Source organism: Lucilia cuprina, chromosome 3, assembly GCF_022045245.1.
Source record: "Lucilia cuprina isolate Lc7/37 chromosome 3, ASM2204524v1, whole genome shotgun sequence".
NCBI classification, from domain to species: Eukaryota; Metazoa; Arthropoda; class Insecta; order Diptera; family Calliphoridae; genus Lucilia; species Lucilia cuprina.
In genome coordinates, this window is record NC_060951.1 from 43,834,639 (window position 1) to 43,855,996 (window position 21,358).

Below are 21,358 nucleotides of genomic sequence, written 5' to 3' on the forward strand. Positions count from 1 at the left end.
ATCTATCTATCTATCTATCTATCTATCTATCTATCTATCTATCTATCTATCTATCTATCTATCTATCTATCTATCTATCTATCTATCTATCTATCTAACTATATATCTCATGTTTCGTACTATTCTCACTATCTTTCACATTCATCCTGTCTTTTTAATCATCACATCTATCCTACTATTTGTGTCCTACTATCCTACTGTCATATCTATCCTACACTCCAGTGCGATTGATAGAGTAGTAGGGTATTTCATATATTAAGATGAAAGAGATATTATGAGGAATAGATAGATATGGCGTATATATGATAGTAGGATTGATATAATAGATAGCATGTTATCTAAAATGTATTCTATAGGAAATAAATATACATATTTTATAAAATTATATAAAGAAAAATATTATAGATTCTTGAGAAATTAAAAGCTCTGTTTATTTCCACACTATATCTCGATTTTTAATTAGGAGACAAAATTATGTTTTTTTCTTAAGAACATACTACATATTAAACGAACTCGAAGGTGTAACTTAATTACTTAACAATGCAGCGCTTATTTGGGAAATATAATTCTAGCGCGCAAGCAAGAGAGATTTCAATTTCTCAAGCATCTATTATATTATATCACTAAATGGAAATGATCTTTCAGTAAAATAATAAGCTTAGGTATTCTAACTATTTCGTTTCATTACAGCTTTGTAAATAATTTCTATTACTAACTTATTCGTATACTTATTATATCAATATATTATGATTTAAAGAAACTAAACATTACTTACCAGCTACTTCAGAAAGGGCACGCAAAATCTTCCAGTCTTCACGAGCCATACCGGGTGGTGATACAGCGGTCAAGGTTTGTTGCGCACGACCTTCGGTATTAACATAGGTGGCTTGTTTTTCGGTATATGCGGCACCAGGTAAAACAGCATCGGCAATGGATGCACCATTATCACCATGATGACCAATGTAGACAATAAAGCAATCTTGAGGCAATTGATCACGACTAACTTTGCCAGCATCAGCACCCAACAGGAACAACACTTTAGGTTTGGCCTTAATGGCGGCTTGGAGACCGGGTTGGTATCCAACATCATAGGCTCCTGTTTGGGCGGCATTTGTTTGTAAAACATTCAAAGCATTCCAGTTCTAAAAATCGCAATACAAATTCATTATAATTTTCACTAGGCAATACAATAATAACACTCAAAACACTTACAGGTTTGTTCAATTTCTTGCAGTATGCAGAAACGGTAGCCAAGATACCTGAACCATCAGCACGTTCCAAAACATCAGCACCAACAATAATGGCGGGTTTTTTGGCACCCTCCAAAACCTTGGAGAAAGCATGAGAGCCTGTGCAGACACGGGTAATTAATCCAGCATCTTCACCCAAGTTATCGTGTTTATAAGAAAGATCTACTTTGGGGCCAATTGAAGCAATTTCCAATTCATTGTGTACATAAGCCTTGCGTAGACGGGTATTAAGCAAAGGAGCTTCATAACGGGGATTGGTACCAATCAATAAAACAGCATCAGCTTCTTCCAAAGCTTTAAAATAACAACAAAATAATCTAAGTACTTGAAGAGAAGAAATGTATTAGAAAACCTCTTACCAGCAATTGAACTGTTGCAGACGTAGTTGGAACGCAAATCAGTACTGGCACCATTGGTGGCAAAACCTTGTTCAGTGCACAAAACTTCAGCGCCATTGCGATTGAGTAAATCCTTAAGAGCCACCATTGATTCAACATCAGCCAATTGACCGGAGACAGCAGCTACCGAACCCTTAGCATTCTTTAAAGCTTTAGCCACAGAAATAAGTGCACCCTCCCATTCAACAGCTTGTAATTCACCGTTTGGCATGCGTACCATAGGAGCTACTAAACGTTGACGTTTCAAGCCATCACAAGCGAAACGTGACTTATCAGCTAACCATTCCTCATTGACTTCTTCATTTTCACGTGGTAAAATACGCAATACTTCATTAGTGCGAGTGCTAACGACAATATTACTACCGACGGCATCTAAAACATCAATGCTGCTGATTTTACGGATTTCCCAGGGACGGGCAACAAAGCTAAAATGAAATAAAAAATAAAATATTGTAATTTTCGTTTAAAATATTTATATTGATTAAATAAAAAAATATTGTAATGAAGGTATAGCTACAACAAATATATTATTATTTTTTTTTTTTTTTGTTTTTTAAAAGTTTGCAATTTATTAAGGGTAAGAAATTAACTTGAATTAACTTGCATTCAGTAAGAGCGTGTATTCTTAAAATAGTATATAATACCTCTTATAGATTCTTATTCAATCAATATTCAATTTAAAAATACCATCTGAAGAACAAACAAAAATTTTCCTCTATAAAAGTACAAAATGTAATATAGAATCTTTTTTTGTGGAATAGACTATTTCGAGAATTTAGTTTGCAAAAGATCTCGTAAAAGTTGTCAAGACGAAGAGGAGGAATAATCTATTCAACATCTTCTCTGTCAATGTCTTAGAATATCTAGGGAAAGCGACTATTTGATGACTTCTCAGAACTGTACAGACTAAGACTGGATAATATTAATGCCTTCATCGGGAACAGTAATCGGTTTTAGTAAAGGTCAAACATGGGCCGATCCTTGTAAATTTGGGAAAAGAATATATTTTTATTGAGTTTCATTGCAATACAAATGGTTAAAAGACAATTTTAGACGTTTCGGACATTTTTTGATGGGTGGTTTGTATGGATCAATTACGAAAATCTACAGTGTAATTTATACTTATATAAAACTTATTTGTGCCAATTTTTAGAGAGATAATAGTATATTTGACGTCATTGTGGCATAAAAAGCCCAAATCGGATAGTTAGATTATATGCTGACTAGGTGAAATAATGGACCGATTTCAAAAATTTTCAATAGGCCTGTACCTTGCGCACAAGGTTTACATGGACAGCCAGCCAGCCGGACGGATAGACATGTCTTAATGGACTCAAAAAATGATTCTGAATCGATCGGTATACTTTGTGCGGTGAGAGCGCCCCAATCGACCTATACCTTCATATAGGAAGTTGGAGCCCCGAACAAATTATAAATACAAAGTATTATATGGTCTCCACTAGTATAATTAATGCAAACAACACATAACTTGGAAACAGTTATACGGAGTAATACACATAAGCCTGATCGTCCTTATAAAATAATGGCGATGGCGCGAGAGTTGTTCCCAAACTCAGACCTGAATTACGACTGATTTAAGTTTTCTTTAATTTTTTTTTCCTTTTCGTTTTACATTTACAATTGTCTTTTTCTTTTTTATAAAACATGCATCGTTTCGATAACAAACAATGACGTTTCAACAATGAAAAATTAATTTATTATAAATAAATTAGCACTTTCTGACATAATATAATGGTACATATGGATTGCATTTATAATCAGCAATAATTTGGTAAAATTAGTAAAAAATATACAAAATACCACAGGTAACTCACAGCTAATCTTTTATTTATGTACTAGAAGCTAACTCATCATAAGGAAACTTCTGGTTAACTGCAACTGATGTATAGGTGAGTACTGACTCGTTCCTATGATATTACATTAAAAAACTGTACAGTATTGAAGTTAACCATTAGTTAACTTAAAATCCTACTGGATGGGACAGACATACATAACTTTTTGATTTCGAATGTTTTAGTCTATATTAAATTGAGTTTAAAAATTTTTATTAAACAATGTATAAATAATTCTGTTACGTTATTTTTGTGAATTCAACATAATAATTTAACGGCATGCCATTCATGCCACAAATATGCGATATATAGAAATACAAATTTATATAATAATTATAAGAACACGAGTATTTTTTGATTATTTTTCTAAGATTTATCATTTGATTTTTCATTATTATTATAGGCAAAGAAATACCCCATGTACCTTAGGAATATAAACAAAAATATTAAACCATTAGTTTTCATATAACAGCAATTTTTTATATTTATTAAAGAGTCGCGTCAGCCCAAACGGCTGAACCTAGAATAATGAAATTTCGATGTGCTTTTGGTTATGTAGATCCATAATAGAGAGATTTTTGGAAATTTGTACAAGAGGCAATGAGGTTGCGGACGAACTAGCTAGACTGGCTTCGAACCTTGATATAGATGACAGGGAAAGGATGGTAAAACCACCCATTTGTCACTATAATAGGTTGATATTCGAAAGAATGCGCGACATCATTAACCAGTCCTGGAATAATAGATTGCATTGAAAGATATCAAAGGCCCTGTGGCCAAAACTTGATATGGGTGCTACCAAATTACTTATAGGACTAGAAATACGCAGTCTAAGGGTTCTGATAGGGTTTCTAACTGGACACTGCTCCGTTAGAACCCTTGTCAGTAGTATACCGTACTATTACAGGTTATGCGAAGATGAGGTATATATGGTTATTTATGTGTCTGTTTTGTTACTATCTATCCACATATACTCTTTACCTATTTTCTTTCTTGTGTTGTTGTAGCGTTTTTGTCTTCTCTGTATTTTATCTTCACTTTTTGAAGGGAATCACAATGGACCTTATGGTCTCTGAGTGGATATACGCCGTTTTTACGGTGTATAACCCTTCCCTTAGGTTGGGAAGGGTTATACACCTACATTATTGCTTTACTTTTGCTTTTATTAATTGTGCTCATAATTTCTTTTACAAACTAGTAATATATATATTATACATTTTTAAATCTAACCTCAAACAAAAGTATAAAGTAAAAAAGAATAACTTACCTGTATGGTTTATTAGTCAAAGCACCGACTGGACACAAATCAATAACGTTGCCGGACAATTCAGTTAAAAATAGTTTCTCTACATAAGTGCCAATTTGCATATCATTGCCACGACCGGTAGTACCCAAATCATCAACACCAGCAATTTCCGAAGCGAAACGAACGCAACGTGTGCAGTGAATGCAACGTGTCATGATAGTTTTGACCAAAGGACCAATATCTTTATCTTCAACAGCGCTATAAAAGTAATAATGCATACATTAATAAAGAAATACAACTTTAAGTGTAAATAAATTACCGTTTGCCTGTATGGTTGATATCTGTGAAACGTGAACGATCTGAACCGAAAGCCATAGCTTGATCTTGCAAATCACATTCACCACCTTGATCACAAATGGGACAATCCAAGGGATGGTTCATAAGTAAGAATTCCATAACACCTTCGCGAGCTTTACGGGTCATTTCGGAATTTGTCTTGATTCGCCATCCCTTCATGACTGGCATAGCACAGGCGGCCACAGGTTTAGGACTTTTTTCCACCTCAACCAAACACATACGACAGTTACCAGCTACAGCTAAACGTTCATGATAGCAGAAACGTGGAATCTCTACACCAATCATTGCGGCTGCCTAAATAATTTCACCAGTGGAAAAAATCAATAAAATCTGTATATAATACATTTTTCATTATTAAAACTAACCTGTAGTACTGTAGTTCCGGGAGCTACTTTAACGGGAATGTCATCGACAAACACTTCAATCTTTTCGGGAGCTTTGGCTGGTGTCTGGGCAAGAGCGGCACTGGTACGCACCGCTTTACTGGCGATTTTATGAGTGGGCGAGCCCAGTGTGCCCAAGGCCTTAACAAGCGGTGCACGAATCATATTGCTCTGTAAATATAGAAATCACAAACAATTAATAATCCAATAAGATTCCTTAAAATTCCTTTAGTAGTTCGCCCATCTTTTAATTACATAAGTATCAATCAGCAGCAGACATTTGCTTGTGCTTCTTTATAATTTATGTTGATTTTGTTGTTAGGAAAACGTTATTTTTATTTATTTTATTAAAATACATAATTTTTATAGTTTTTTTGACTATTTTTTACAAAGTTTACTTTATTTTTTATTTAATTAACTTACCTAAAAATATGAAAATATACAAGAGCAGCCGAATAAAATACAGTGGATGAAATTTTTTTTATTCACTCTTTGACATTTAGAATGACATGTGAAATAAGTGTTGCCAACCGCAAATAATTGTATATAGATTTTGAAAGTTATTCATTAGGAAATGATAACAAAAGTTTCCGTTAGAGATATATTATTATTATTATTCATTTTATTTGTCTATTTCCAATATAGGTTAAGATTGCCTATTATTGCTGTAATTCCTCTGTTGCCGTGATTTTTTACTCAGAAAATATAAAAAAACATCTAAGATCTAACACTGTTAAATTTTAAATAACGTACATATATGACAGCTAAATCAAAATATATATTTATTTAATTTGCATTCAAAATCATTATTATTTTGGTTGTTGTTCTGATTTAGTTTTAAATTTGACGTTTGGATATCAATTGTGGAAATACAAATTTGGCCTTCAGTAGGTTAGTGGTTAATGTTCTAGTCTGGCGTACAACAGATGTATTTCTTCGGATTTGATGTATATATGTGCATCCTCCTTTCAAACTAACTAACTAAACTGCTAAAAAATAGCATTAATACTCGTATTCAAAATCTCAGGCAAAATTCTATTTTTTGACAAATTCTATCAATCATTATTTAACAAATTGCATCAACTGTGTTGTTGCTGTAATGGTAGAAAATTTGTTTAATAATTTAAATTTTCATATGATTTTTAATAAATAAACAAGTTACAACTAAATAGCTGTTTCAAAAATTAAATTTAAGTGTAATGCAAATGTATTTCAACAAATTAAGTTTGAATGTTTGATTGAACTAAAATTTGATTCGTATTGGGATTGCTTTACAGAATAATAAAAAGAATGTAACAATAAAAGGAAATTGCATGATATTATAAAAAGTAAATAAATCTGTATGGAACGTAATAAGAATAAAATGATAACACTGTGAATGAATCAAGTTAAAGTCAGCTGAATCCCAAATGTCAATATTGTTTACATATATATTTTTTCAACAAAATTGTTTGTGTGTATGTATTGTTGTTGGTCTGGCTACCACCAAACAAACACATAAGAATTTATATTGTACATACATATGAACTGAAAATAAAGAAAATATTTATATAAATTGCATAAAAAATATGGCACACAAATTAAAATCGAATAATATTAATACAGCCACTAAAAATAAACAAAATTATAAGAGTAGTAGACAGAATGATAACAATAACGAAACTATAACGTCTTTAGAATTTAAGCAAGAATCAATAGACGATGATGAAAAAGAGACAGACTTTCTGGTTAATGCTGAGAATTCCCTGGATGAAGACGAAATTTATGGGGATAGTAATGACATGTTGAATGGGCATAACAAAGATAGTGGAAATAGTACTACGGAAACAACTTATAACAACAGAGGTTATACACGTAAAGTATTTCCAATAGAAAGTAAATGTAACGTTTGTTCTAAGGTAAGAAACCTGTGATAGGAAAAACAGAGGATTCAATTTAAAAAAATAAACCTTAATTGCAGAATTTTTCACAACAAAGGGATTTGGTGAAGCATGCTCAACAATTTCATCCGAATGATAAAGCCTTTAAATGTCGCCACTGTCCAACATTATTCTCAAAAATAAAATCTCTATCTACCCATTTTAAAAGATGTCATGCCAATTTAGCCAATACTATTTCTTGTGAGTATTGTTATAAGTCATTTTTTGCCCAGTTTCAATTGGAACGTCACCGAAGAACACATACTGAATATAATAATGATTTGGAAAATAATAAAGATAATAGAAATAGTAATATTGTGGGAGCAGATGATGATATTTATGAAAATCGTAAGGGAAAAATTTATCCCATACAAAAGAAATGTGCTATTTGTAATAAGGTTTGTGTTTAGTTTGTTTAACAGTTTAAAAAATGTATAATGGTTTGTTATATTACAGACATTTTCTCATCAAAAAATGCTAGTGCAGCATTGCCAAAAAGCTCATCCCAATGAAAAAACGTTTAAGTGTCTGTATTGTCCCACGGTCTTTTCAAAACTTAAGTCGGTGACAACGCATTACAAAAGAAGTCATTCCAAAACAACAAAGACCATTTTTTGTGAGTATTGTAATATGTCATTTTTCACCAAGTTCCTTTTGGAGCGGCACTTGCGCTCCCATACCGAGCAACGACCATTTCATTGTAATCTGTGTGATAAATCATACAAATATAAAAGGAATTTGGATGTACACCTAAGAACTCACTCGAATAATGAGAATTCTTTAAATAATCCTTTAGATGAGTATGGTGAGAATGACGAAGAAGAAGAACATTTTTTAACTGAGGAAGATGATTATGATAATGTTGGGGAAGAAGTAGTAGATGATGATTCTCATGAAAAAGAGACAGACTTTCTAGTTAATGCTGAGTGTTCCGCGGATGAAGATGAAATTTATGACGATAGTAATGACTTGATGATTGAGCATAACAAAGATAATAGTAGTAGAACTATGGCAACAAAACATTCTACCAACAGAGAATATTTGCGTAAAGTTTATCCCATAGAAAATAAATGTTTTGTTTGCCTCAAGGTAAGATATACATACATATATGCAAGAAGAAAAACAATTTAGTTCAACAAATAACACTTACTTACAGAATTTTTCACAACAAAAGGAGCTTATTCGACATGCCGAACAATTTCATCCTAATGATAAAGCCTTTAAATGTCGCCAGTGCCCCACATTATTCTCTAAATTAAAATCTCTATCTTCACATTTTAAAAGACGTCATGCCCACTTAGCCAAGACCATATCTTGTGAATTTTGTAACAAGACCTTTTTTGTCCAGTTTCACTTGGAACGTCATCGAAGAACGCATAGTGAATATAATAATAAGTTGAGGTCTTCGCATACTGAAGAAGGAGATAATATGTTAACAGGCGATGATGAGTACTGTGAGAATGATGAAGAAGATGAGTATTATGATAATAATGAACATAGTATGTTTGCAAAGGATGAGTATTACGAAAACGATGATGGGACTGAGGAAGATGATAATGAGCAGGAAGGCAACAGTTTTCATAATAAAACACAAGAACAGCATAAAAATAACAGAATCAATCAAAAAACTCATCAGAAAAATAATGAAATTCCTACGGAGGTTATTACTATCGATGATGACGATCATGCTGCCACAGTAATGGAGTATGATAACAGCAACCTTTACAATAGTACATATTTCATTATAGATGAGTTTAATACCGATACAGAACAAGATGAAGAATTTACAGCAGCAGATTATTCTAATACAGATAATGGCAACGAAGGCTATGCAGCTGGGGATATAGTTTCAGTTTCAGCCGAGACTGATCAACATGAGTGTGGAGTTTGTATGAAATTATTTACATGTCAGCAAGCTGTAGCCAGACATTTACATCGTCATCATCCTGAAATTGAATTTTTCAAATGTCCCTACTGTGACGACAACTTTTATGGCTTAGACTTATTAGCTGAGCATATCAAAGTAATGAAACATATACAAAAACCAAATATCTGCAAATATTGTCTCAAATCTTTTGATCGCAGAACCGATTTGAATCGTCACATACGTATACACACTGATGAGCGCCCGTATTCTTGCAATGTATGTGATACGTCCTTTAAACAAGTGAATCATTTGAAACGTCACAAAGAATCAATGCACGGCATTTTATTTCAACCACAAAAATTTAATTGTAAACTTTGTACGAAAAGTTTTACTGAAGCCGACATACTCAAACGTCATATGAGTATTCATGAAAACAAGCAAAATTCTTATCCTTGTACCATGTGCAGTAAAATATTCAAAACTCGTTACGATTGGCAGAGACATGAACAAACACATAGTTCAAGGATGGATTTAATATGTGAATATTGTTTGAAATCTTTTGATAACAACGAAACACTCAATCGGCACCTGAAGGTACATAAGGGCGAATTTAAGTTTTTATGTACTATTTGTAAAAAAACTTTCCGAAGAAAAAGTCATTTAGTTAATCATCATAAGAGCCACAGAAATTCTTAAGAAGTTTTAACTCTAAAACAGGACCAAAGTTAATCCAACAAGAATAATATGGAACTAGAGTATTTGGTCATGTTTCGAAATAATCTCATTTTAATTTAATTTTTAAGCTATAATAAATATCTTAGATGTTGAAAGAAGATAAATAAAAATTACGAATTAATGATATTTTAAAAATGTATGCTTTTTGATAATTTGTCGATTCTTTTGGGAGACACAGAAGTAGTGATAGATAGATAGATAGATAGATAGATAGATAGATAGATAGATAGATAGATAGATAGATAGATAGATAGATAGAAGATAGATAGACAGTTAAACAATTTTCGAACAAATTCTCTTTTCAAAAAAGAGGATTTGTTAGGAATATTTTTTTTATCAACAAATATCACTGGTTAGTTCATATTAGGGTTCTATAAATCGACTTTCGAATAATCGACTTTTTTGTTAAAAAACAGTCGATAACTCGACTATCGTCTGTGAAAAAGACGAAAAGTCGACTTTGGAAATAAAAGTCAAAAAGTCGGAAAAAGGAAAAAAGTCAAAACAGTCGAAAATTGTTGATAATCGAAAAAGAGTCGGAAAAAGTCGAAAAAGTCAAAAAGTCTGTTATTGTCGAAAAGTCGAAAATAGTCGCAAATAGTAGGAAAAATTCAAAAAGTCGAAAAGAGTCGGAAAAAGTCGAAAATAATCGAAAAGTTGAAAAAAGTCGAACAATCGACTATTTACAAAATACTAAAAGTCGAAAAGTTTAAAAAGTCGACTTTTTACATTAAAGGCAAAAAGTCGACTTTTTGCATTTTATGAAAAGTCGATTTTTCAACTTTTCGACTTTTTTCATTTAAATAAAAGTCGACTTTTCGACAATAAGTATTTTATAAATAGTCGACTTTTCGACTTTTTTCGACTTTTTTTGGCTTTTCCGACTTTTTTCGATTTTTTTCGACTTTTTGACTATTTTCGACATCTTTCTACTTGTTTCTACAATTTTCGATTTTTCGACTTTTTCCGACTTTTCGACTTTTTACGACTTTTTTCGACTTTCTTCGACTTTTTTCGAATTTATTCGACTTATCGACTTTTTTCGACTTATCGACTTTTTTCGACTTTTCGACTTTCAGACTTTTCGGCTTTTTTCGACTTTTATTCACAAAGTTGATTTTACGATTTATTTCACAGACGATAGTCGAGTTATCGACTATCGACTTTTCGACTTCTTTGTTCGATTATTTGAAAGTCGATTTATAGAACCCTAGTAAGAAATCGTTTGTTGTTAAATTCATTTTTTATTGAAGTTACTTAAATCGCCAGAAAAAAACAATTTTGGTAGCACTGTTGTACATGTTATAAAATATATTGAATGGCAATACTAAACGAAGATAAGAAGAAGCATTTGTTTACAAACATGATACCAGGTGTTAAACAAAAATGTAAAATAAAGTAAAACAACAACATATTTAAACAATTTTTATGAAATAATATAAAACATCTATAATGAATAAAGCTATGCGCAAAATAACTTATTATGAAAATATATTGGAATTTAAAGAAAACACCAAAGAAGATTTAAATCTGAATGAAATAAACAATTGGCAACTATGTCGAACTTGTTTGATAGAAACCAAGGAAGATGATGTAGATTTGGAAAAAATGAGAATTATGGATGTAATGGAAGGAAGTTTTCTTAGCATAAAGGAAATGCTAGTACAGACCACTAATATCAAGGTAAATGCAGGAATGCTAATTAATGAAATCCTAAATTTATGAACTCTAATATTACAGATGTGTACTACAGAAAATCTACCCTCAAAAGTTTGCAAGGAATGTTTTAGTAAAATCACAGCATTGTATTATTTTTCTATACAAGTTCATAAAGCTGATAAGATTTTAATTAAATTGGATCATAAACTAAAAGGTTACAAGGATGGAATGTCCGAAATATTAACAGAGGAAGTGAGTAGTTATAATGAAAATGAATTGCCTGAAGATAGTATACTACTCGAAGTCGAAGAACTTTTCGATATAGAAAATGTGGAGAATATTGCAACAAGTTTAGAAGATGCTAATACAAACACATTGGAAGAAGAGTCAAAGAAAGATTTGGAGAAAACTGTCGATGATAAGGATAGCTTAGACTATTACGAGGATATTGCACAACTAGAAGCATCATTATCGTTAACAGATGATGAACTTGGTGATGATTTTAAAGGTGAAGAAGAAAATTTACTGGAAAAAGATCTTTTGGAGGATCCTAGTACTAGTAATAGTGAGAAAGAGGAGGATAATGTGGTTGTAGCACCAAAAATAGTTAAATCCGTTAAGAAGAGAAAAATTAGCAAAGTACCTCCTACGTCAGGTTATAGACACAAACAGCCACGTGTTACAAGTCCTCTTTTAAATGAAAACAGTTGCGCCATATGCCAAAAGGTATGTTAAATTTAATTTTTTTTCTAATTCAAACTTTAATTTACAAAGATTTAATTATTAATTTCTTAGACTTTTGAACGCCAGCAAGATCTTGTCAATCACGTTCGTTCATTACATCCCAATTCAAAAGCTTATAAATGTCGAGTTTGTGGTAATCTTTTCTCCCACATACAGTCATTATCACGACACATGAACAACCACAAAGAGTCAGTGGTGTTAAATGAGTGTGAATATTGTGGGAAACCCTTTATACGTGTCGATGATTTAAAACGTCACATAAGAGTTCATACCGGCGAGAGACCTTATGCCTGTTCGTTCTGCGACAAAGCATTTCAACAATCGAATGATTTAAAATCGCACGAGGAGAAACACTATCTAACAAAAATATTTGAATGCACCGAATGCAAAGCGACCTACACATCTCGTAATGGTTTGTATTTGCATAAAAGAAAAAATCACAAACAAAAATTGTCTACTGAGAAAGAACTTCGCTATGCTTGCAACTTGTGCGAAATGTCGTTTGAACATTATCTTGATTTGAAAAATCACCAAAAGAAACACTTTCTATCGGAAATAATTAAGTGTGATCAATGCGAAAATACATATATATCACGTAATGGTTTAAGCTTGCATAAGAAAAAGTATCACAAAACACATGACGATCAGACACAAAAGGAGAACGAAAAAGAAATGATTGTTGAATTATTAGGATTAGAAGAGGTTGAGGATGAAGAAAAGGAATCTGGAAAGGAAAAAGAAGAAGAAAGCTTAAGGATAGAAAGTGAAAAGGAATCCATAAGGCAAGACGAAGATGATACGTAAATGATGAAGGAAGATGAAGAAAAGTAGTAATGTATTTAACATTTTGTTATTTATTAACTTAAATATATATTCACATATGTATGAGATCAAACAAGTATTTGTATAAATTTTTACCAGGATGCTTCATATACATTTACCGTTTTTTTGTTAAGAATAGACTTTTGATAATATCGACATATTTTCGATGGAAAATAAAAAGCTTTTAGAACATATTAAATATCTTATTTTTTGAATCGTCCATCGGTTAATCCATTAATTTCTAACGATTAATCGTTTCAAAAACTAAATATCGTCAAATTCTATCTAACAATCTATTAATCTACCTATCTATCTTTCTATCTATCTATCTATCTATCTATCTATCTATCTATCTATCTATCTATCTATCTATCTATCTATCTATCTATCTATCTATCTATCTATCTATCTATCTATCTATCTATCTATCTATCTATCTATCTATCTATCTATCTATCTATCTATCTATCTATCTATCTATCTATCTATCTATCTATCTATCTATCTATCTATCTATCTATCTATCTATCTATCTATCTATCTATCTATCTATCGGAAGCGAGCTTGATAGAGTCGTTAGCGATCCAGAATATATATACTTTATAGGGTCGGAAAATTATATTGTGGAAAATGGCTTTCTCGCGAATGCGAAGGATATTATATAATAAACGAAAATCTGTCCGTAAATAAAACTTAGAATCTCCATTTTGGGGCATTTAGCTACTTACGTTCATTTTCCCACAGTAGGCGAATGAAGAGTTTCCTTTGCTTGTGCTCACCGATCAAAGAGATTGACCGTTTATACAAAAATAAATACAAAATTTGTATCTGTAGAATTGACTAGTGGCGTCACTTAAAAATTCACGTTTATACAATATTTTATTTATGTATATTTTATGCATAATCATGGTCTGGCACAATATTGATCATATTGATGACGACAATGATGAGAGAACGATCAGTTGTGATTATGATGGAATTGTTGTGGAAGGTTTATGCTTTAAATAGAATACAGTGGCTTTGTTGTTTCCACTTTTAGCTGATACTTATTAATGTTAGCATGAATTTCCTTTTTACTTTTTTTATAAATTTTTAATAGTGATGTGCAAAGACGTTTGTAGTTCTCCTACTACAAAATCGGATACTATAACTTTCCTTTGACGTCATTTTGGTGTTTTTGTTTTTGTATATAAGAAGTATTTGTTGCAAACATTTGTTTTATAGAAAAAGTATTTTCTTTCGTTGACATTTTTTTATAGAAAATAAGTCTACATGAGCTGAAATTTTTCTGTAGAAAATATGTCTTCTTAAGCAAACTTTTTCTATAGAAAATGTGTCTTCTTAAGCAGACTTTTTCTATAGAATATGTGTCTTCTTAAGCAGACATATTCCAACAAACAATTGAAAAATTTCTAATAAATATTAAAATTACTTAACAACAAGTAATATTTCTATATTCGGCTGTGCCGAATCTTATATACCCTTCACCAAGTATGTTTTAAAAAATAGTTTTTATTTATTTTGTATCTCTGCACACATGTCACACATAACATACACACAAACAAATATAAACTGTAGCAGAAGGAAATATTAACCGTTGTACTGTAATACCACCGTCAAACTGTATTACCACCCTCAAACAAATATCAGCTGTATTGTCAATACATTACTGCTTTATCTCCTTGTTCTTGTTATACCCACTTACCTTCGTGAGAACAGAACGGCATGCAAACATACAAAAAAATACACATCTGAATAAAACCAAATACATCTCCACACGCACATGTACACCTTTATCCAATTAACAGTGTTGTTGTAGCTTTTTTAACAAAGCATGAAAAAATGTGGCTTTTTTGATGAAATTTTCAGAGGTTGTCTCGGATTTTTGCTCATATCTCAGTTATTTATAGACCGATTTTGCTGATTTTAAATAGCGATCTTCTCGAAAGCATGTCTAACTGAATTATTGAAAATTCGGATCTCGACGATATCTGGGAACCTCTAAAAACTGATTTCAACAGACAGACGAACAGACAGACAGACGGACATGGCTTAATCGACTCCGCTATCTATAAGGATCCGGAATATATACATTTTATAGGGTCGGATAATTATATTATAGATATTACAAACGGAATGACAAACTTATATATACCCTTCTCACGAAGGTGAAGGGTATAAACACAAAAACAATTACAAACAGAAAAGTACTTTAGTGATTATCAAGATACCAAAAAGTACCTTAAAGATACTTATACAACAATGTGTATAATGAATAAAAATATCTACGATATCATCATCTTTATTATTGTATCAATAAAACCTTTAGGCTTTGGACAGCCGGAAGGTTGGCAGGTTGTCTGTCTCTCTAGCAACCAGTCAGTCATTCAGGTAAGGAGGCGTCATTATGCTGATGTCAAGATTTTTTTCAGAGATTTGATTTCTTTACCTATTGTCTGTAATAATATTGTATAAATTGATGTTGCTGCTGTTGTTGTTATTATTTTAGCAGATATGTAGCGACATACAGACGAATTCATCCATCGATCGATCTACCGACTGCATGATCATTGATCATCATCATGATACAATAGTTTCACACAAATTCAAACCGATTTCCACCGTAAGTACTTATTCGTTGTTGAAAAAAAAAAACAAATAAAAACACGAGTCAGTCAGTCAATTTGATTATTGGTTGGTTGCTTTATTTATTGTTGTTGTTTCTTTTGTAGTTGCTATATATTTTAGTTGTATTTTTGTGTTGTTTTGGTACACGGGACATACTAATATGCCGCACGCTCCAGACGTGTCGCCACAATTTGCCGCCAACTGGCGTCGGCGTCTTTTTTTTTGTACTGGATAAAAAAGGGGGAAAAATTGTGTGTTTTAAAAATAAACTCAACAACACGACAATGACAACAACAATTTTCACAGCATTTCAGGCACTATGATAATATGTAGTTGCTCTTGTTGTTGTAATGACAATAGCAGCAACAACAATAACAGACAACTACGCTAATGATGCGATTCATTACATTGTTGTTGTCACTATGTATGTATGTATGTATGTATGTATGTATGTATGTATGTATGTATGTATGTATGTATGTATGTATGTATGTGTGTGTGTATGTGGCTGTGTTTTTTCTTGTTGTTTGTGGTGACGATGCTTGCAACATGAGCATTGACTGCCACCAACAAACAGCAACAACAGTATTCTTCAGCAGCTGCCAATGTTACCAGTAGCAACATCATCAGTCTTTGTTGCTTTCCTACAAATAAGACATGATCTTTAAGGTCATTGGTTTTGTGTACATTGTAAATATGTCTGTCTGTCTGTCCGTATGTATATGACAATGATCATGATGACAACGACGACTTGTAAATTGTTTGCTTGAAATTTTTATTATTGGTTTTTTCTTTTGTTGCATATAGTTGTTGCTCTGCACCGTCTCGAAAAGGAATTCTTAGAAATTAAGATAATTTTAATATGATTGTAGTTGTAAGTTGGTTAAATAAGTTGTCATAAAAATTAACAAGTCATTCTTTTTTGTGGTTTTAATTTAAATCGGAATCTTGAATATTTGTTTGTCCATTTTACCAATTAACAAACAATTATTTATATGACCTTGGCATTAGTAAACAATTTTTAATTGTTTCTTAAATGTTGTACGAAAAATTACAAGAAAAATTCATTTACATTATCAAGTGATTTAAAGTAAGGATTTACTAAAATAATGAATGAACTCTAAGATAATTGACAAATTGTGGACTTTGCAAATACTAAAAAGAGTTTTATAAAAAAATTTGATCTAAACAAGATTATGTCAACACAAGAGCAAGTTTTCATAGAAAAAGTTGCTCTAAACTAGACCAAATTTTTATAGAAAAAGTTGCTCTAAACTAGACCAAATTTTTCTAGAAAATGTTGCTCTAGACTAGAGCAAGTTGTTATAGAAAAAGTTGCTCTAGACTAGAGCAAGTTTTTATAGAAAAATTTGCTCTAGATTAGAGCAAGTTTTTATAGAAAAAGTTGCTCTAAACTAGACCAAATTTTTCTAGAAAAAGTTGCTCTAGACTAGAGCAAGTTGTTATAGAAAAAGTTGCTCTAGACTAGAGCAAGTTTTTATAGAAAAATTTGCTCTAGATTAGAGCAAGTTTTTATAGAAAAAGTTGCTCTAGACTAGAGCAAGTTTTTATAGAAAAAGTTGCTCTAGACTAGAGCAAGTTTTTATAGAAAAAGTATATAGAGTAAGTTTTTCTATATAAAAACTTGCTCTATACTAAAGCAATTATGAAAAAATTGCGATCACAACATAGTTCCTATTATAAAGAACTCTTATGTTACAACCTCAATGACAAATATACTAGATCTTCAATTATTGAACCCAACCCAATACCCATTATGAAGGGAATACAATAGAAAAAAAAACACAAATAAATTGAAAAGATAAAAATAACAACCAACAACACAGAATAGAACAGAGGAAGAAATTAATTGAATACTACAAACATGTTCGAACAATGACAACGACAACAACGATAACAGCGGCAACAGTGTCAGCGTCAGTAATGACAAGACAACAACACAAAACAAACAGCAACATCATGTAGTCAGTAGTTGTTCACGTAACACGAACACAATGTTAGCGCCAGTGTCAGACTTTAATATAAATTGACATTAATTTTGATTAGAAAACAAAAAACTTGAGAAGACAAACACAAGCTAATGAAATGTTACGCACATCATTTCTCATCAATTGATCGTTTAGAAATGAAAAAAATATATACAAAAAATAGTTTTAGCACGTTTTCCTTATTTCTTGCATCTAAATTGTAAGAAAAAGTAAGAATACTTTCATTTTTTTTATTAAGAAAATATTTATATTAAAGTCTCAAAGAGTTTTAAAATGACAAATGTTGTTAGATCAGCAAATAGAGTGAGCGAATACTGAAAATGACTCAATATTTTCTTAATAATATGAAAATTATGAATGAATTGAGTTATTTGTATTTTGCTTTAAATGATCAATTAAAAACTACTTTGTGTGAGTTAACTTGTTTTTATTTTTTGATCAGAGAGTTTGAGTTGGAAATTTAATACATTCAGTTTTTTTTTTACCGGCATTTAATTGTTTCTTATGTGTTTGTGTGTAAATAATGATCATTTATGTATATGTTATGAAGCGCCAAACTAAAAGCTTTTAAATCAATATTGCACAGTGGGTTATAAGAGATTTTAAAAGTTTATTTTGAATATACTACTTCAATCATAAATGTCTATATAGGAAAAAGTTATTTGAATTCTAAAGTTTTTACAATAAGATCGGTAGTTTGTTTACTTAGTTCGATCATACTTAGATCCGACTAAACTTAAAATACGCTTCGTTGCTAAAGATATAGGGAGATATTGATGTTTTTTTTTTTGACGCACTATCTGTGAAAACTTGATACTTTTTGAACAGTTGGATCTTGTACAGATATAGTTTTTGAACTCCCAAATCAGTTAGATCCTTAAGACCAAAGTTGTATCACGTTATTTTTCACGTCAAAGTTAATGAAAGTTCGATATCTATAAATGTAAATAAATTTAATGTTCGCAAATTAAAGTCTTTAAAAGTCCGACTTTCAAAAGACGATTTTCAGATAATAGTAGGGTCTTCCTTTACTCACTTTCAAAGCTCACTTAGAGTAAAAACGATCATATCTGATAATTTACTTAGTGTTTTAAATGCTGACTTTTAAATCTATATAATTTTATTCGGTAGGATCTTGTATAATAACAGAATCAATATCCGGCATTTAAGATAATTTTTTGGATACAAAATGTCTTAGGTGAAGGTCGAAGTTGTGTCGAAATATTCATCTATCTAAGGTTCTATAAAATGTTCAGAGTTTAAGGTAATTTTCGTATAAAATAAGAATTTAAATGATCTTTAAAAAAGTTAAAAGTTCGAGCTCTTAGATTTTATATTTCATAGGAGTGCATAGTGGATTTATTTCATTAGTGACCTTTGACAAATCGATAAATTATTGTTTACGGAGTGGTATGTACATCTCGATTTGAACCACAAAGTGATCTAAAGTCGGTCGGTTCATATCGGTGCGGAATCTATATTTGTTTCGCTTTAAATAACTTTTCACCCACTGTACCTTAATCTATCGTTTCTTTGCTTTAGGAGCACATACACATTACAAAAAAAACTAAAACGATCATAACGATCGTAAATGGGGAGCCAGTCAGTCAGGCAGCCACCTACCAACAACAACAGCAACAAAATCACACAAAATACGAAGTGCTGCTCAAAACAGCTCTTTTAAATTCTCCAGCTTTTTACGATATTTACTCAGTTTGAGTTTGTGTATCCAATGGATAACATCGTGGCGCGTTATTAGTAGTTCTTAAACCAAAAAAAAAAAAAAAAATCGGAAAAGTGTTGTGTTGAAAACAAAACTCATACAAAAAAAACAAATATTTATAGACAAAGATAAATGAAAATACTAAGAAGTGAGAAAAAAAAAACAATTTTCTTTAATTTCTAGAGACCACGTGAAAATTTAAAAACGTTTTTAAGGAATTCCCTGCTAGAAGTTGCAAAGTAATGAATAAATTTTCAAAAAAATATTAAAGAAAATTTGTGAAAATGAACTATTAAAAAAATTTTTTAATCAGTTTTAAAATTTAGTTAAACATTTTTCCTAAAAAAATAATATTCGCGTCGTTTGTACGTCTGTCGTCGTCGCTTTTGTTTGCTACTGCCGTCTGTCGTTGTGAATCATAATAATTTCGTCCAACAGAACTGAACTTTAATTTGCTGTATAATACGATTATTTGTATAGATCAGTTTCTGTTGCTGTCTATCCATCCAAACAAACAACCATCCATCCATTCATCCATCTATCTAGAATAAATATCTAGAAAACACGTCCGTCTGTCTGTCGTCTACCTATTTTTTGTTGTTGTGATTGAAAAAAAACTAAAAAGTGATCGGCATAAGCAACAACATTATAATAACAATAAAAAATATTGAAATAGTAAATAAAAGCTAAAAATCTGAAAATCTGTATTTAATGATATTTTTCAACAACACTAGTGCGATTTATTTTTGCGGTTTTGTATTCTATATGAGTGGATATTTGTGCCGGTGTCTGTCTCCGAAATCTATTAGAGTATTAAATAATGATCATAAATAAATAAATAAAAAAAAATTATAACAAATAAATAAATATAAAAAATGTTTAGTGTAAATAAATAAATAAAATTAAAAAAACAAATAATTGTGTATACATGGCGCCACATTCAGCAGACCCCTTTTGAAATATTATTTGTGTGATCTTTAAAATAAAAATGTTCGTTTTCTTTAATTCTCTCTTAAATCATTAATGAATTAAATTTTATATTTTCATAAATATTTCATGACAATTATTGAAATTTATAAATTGCCGTTAAAACTTATTTAATAATAATTTAGGTGAGTATTTATGGCAGAGAAAAAAAATAAATAAATTTTTTTAATTTATAGAGAAATTTAGCAATAAATTTTGCAAATTTTAGAAAATTGTGTGTATGCAAGGTGATAAATTAGATAAAAATATGAAATATGTTTGTTCATTGAAATTTAAGTATTATTAGGTGAAGAAAGAAATTTTTTAATTAAGTTCAACAAATTTTTTACACATATTTATTCCGATAACATTTTCAGCTAGATCAATAGTTATATTATGGGCCAGAATATAATTTGGAGATCAAATGTATTTATAACAAAATATTGTTACAAATAACAATAGAAAATTCAATATAATTTTAATTTAAATTAACAGCTTAAAGCTGTCCAGCCAGTCCGGACAACGTTTAGTTAGATCAACACGACATCTTCAGATTATAAAATTTTTAGTACCTTTTACTTTTACTGAGTCCTATTAATAACGCTTTAAATAGAGATATATAAACTAACTTCGAATTGCTGGATCTAAAATTAATCTGAATAAGTTGAGTTCTAGTTCAGGCATAGTTAAATTCTAGTTCAGTTCTAGTTCAGTTCTAGTTCAGTTCTAGTTAAGTTCTTGTTCAGTTCTAGTTCAGTTCTAGTTCAGTTCTAGTTCAGTTCTAGTTCAGTTCTAGTTC

The 21,358-nt window shown here is 31.0% G+C and overlaps 4 protein-coding genes across 6 annotated transcripts in view; 3 read left to right on the plus strand and 1 right to left on the minus strand.

Moving 5' to 3' along the window:
* Nucleotides 1-6,045, minus strand: part of LOC111688187 (NADH-ubiquinone oxidoreductase 75 kDa subunit, mitochondrial) — an 8,397-nt gene extending 2,352 nt beyond the window's left edge. The window contains exons 1-7 of the mRNA XM_046946245.1: nucleotides 5,911-6,045; nucleotides 5,470-5,658; nucleotides 5,067-5,398; nucleotides 4,769-5,005; nucleotides 1,610-2,073; nucleotides 1,213-1,544; nucleotides 776-1,142 (exon numbers count right to left, since the gene is read on the minus strand). Coding sequence (XP_046802201.1) covers nucleotides 776-1,142; nucleotides 1,213-1,544; nucleotides 1,610-2,073; nucleotides 4,769-5,005; nucleotides 5,067-5,398; nucleotides 5,470-5,652 — 1,915 coding nt within the window. The 5' untranslated portion in view covers nucleotides 5,653-5,658; nucleotides 5,911-6,045. The remainder of the gene's footprint in view (nucleotides 1-775; nucleotides 1,143-1,212; nucleotides 1,545-1,609; nucleotides 2,074-4,768; nucleotides 5,006-5,066; nucleotides 5,399-5,469; nucleotides 5,659-5,910) is intronic.
* Nucleotides 6,046-6,940: 895 nt separating this feature from the next.
* Nucleotides 6,941-10,147, plus strand: LOC111688185 (zinc finger protein 271-like). 2 transcript variants are annotated; one of them, XM_023450663.2, is made up of 5 exons: nucleotides 6,945-7,385; nucleotides 7,448-7,804; nucleotides 7,863-8,022; nucleotides 8,203-8,495; nucleotides 8,563-10,147. In XM_023450663.2, the coding sequence occupies exons 1-5, from the start codon at nucleotides 7,056-7,058 to the stop codon at nucleotides 9,967-9,969; spliced, it is 2,547 nt and encodes an 848-aa protein (XP_023306431.2). In that variant the 5' UTR covers nucleotides 6,945-7,055; the 3' UTR covers nucleotides 9,970-10,147. The 2 variants fall into 2 exon arrangements, with proteins under 2 accessions (XP_046802766.1, XP_023306431.2); XM_046946810.1 differs by having other exon boundaries at nucleotides 6,941-7,385; nucleotides 7,863-8,495.
* A 1,220-nt stretch (nucleotides 10,148-11,367) lies between these two features.
* Nucleotides 11,368-13,309, plus strand: LOC111688184 (zinc finger protein 600-like). Its single transcript, XM_023450661.2, has 3 exons — nucleotides 11,368-11,691; nucleotides 11,749-12,393; nucleotides 12,463-13,309. The coding sequence occupies exons 1-3, from the start codon at nucleotides 11,461-11,463 to the stop codon at nucleotides 13,213-13,215; spliced, it is 1,629 nt and encodes a 542-aa protein (XP_023306429.2). The 5' UTR covers nucleotides 11,368-11,460; the 3' UTR covers nucleotides 13,216-13,309.
* Nucleotides 13,310-19,589: 6,280 nt separating this feature from the next.
* LOC111688186 (A disintegrin and metalloproteinase with thrombospondin motifs 6) overlaps nucleotides 19,590-21,358 on the plus strand; it is a 48,965-nt gene continuing 47,196 nt past the window's right edge. The window contains exons 1-2 of one of the 2 annotated variants that reach the window (XM_046946526.1): nucleotides 19,592-19,832; nucleotides 20,328-20,705. The gene's annotated coding sequence lies outside the window, so the exon portion shown is untranslated. Of the gene's footprint in view, nucleotides 20,706-21,358 lie in introns of both variants that reach the window. The other variant, XM_046946527.1, reaches the window with a different exon arrangement.

Bases quoted from the DNA above. Each gene is read 5' to 3' on its own strand.
- LOC111688184 (XM_023450661.2), top strand. From the start codon at position 11,461: ATGAATAAAGCTATGCGCAAAATAACTTATTATGAAAATATATTGGAA. The intron at 11,692-11,748 runs GTAAATGCAGGA...CTAATATTACAG, and splicing joins TACAGACCACTAATATCAAG to ATGTGTACTACAGAAAATCT. The intron at 12,394-12,462 runs GTATGTTAAATT...TTAATTTCTTAG, and splicing joins GTTGCGCCATATGCCAAAAG to ACTTTTGAACGCCAGCAAGA.
- LOC111688185 (XM_046946810.1), top strand. From the start codon at position 7,056: ATGGCACACAAATTAAAATCGAATAATATTAATACAGCCACTAAAAAT. The intron at 7,805-7,862 runs GTTTGTGTTTAG...GTTATATTACAG, and splicing joins AATGTGCTATTTGTAATAAG to ACATTTTCTCATCAAAAAAT. The intron at 8,496-8,562 runs GTAAGATATACA...ACTTACTTACAG, and splicing joins AATGTTTTGTTTGCCTCAAG to AATTTTTCACAACAAAAGGA.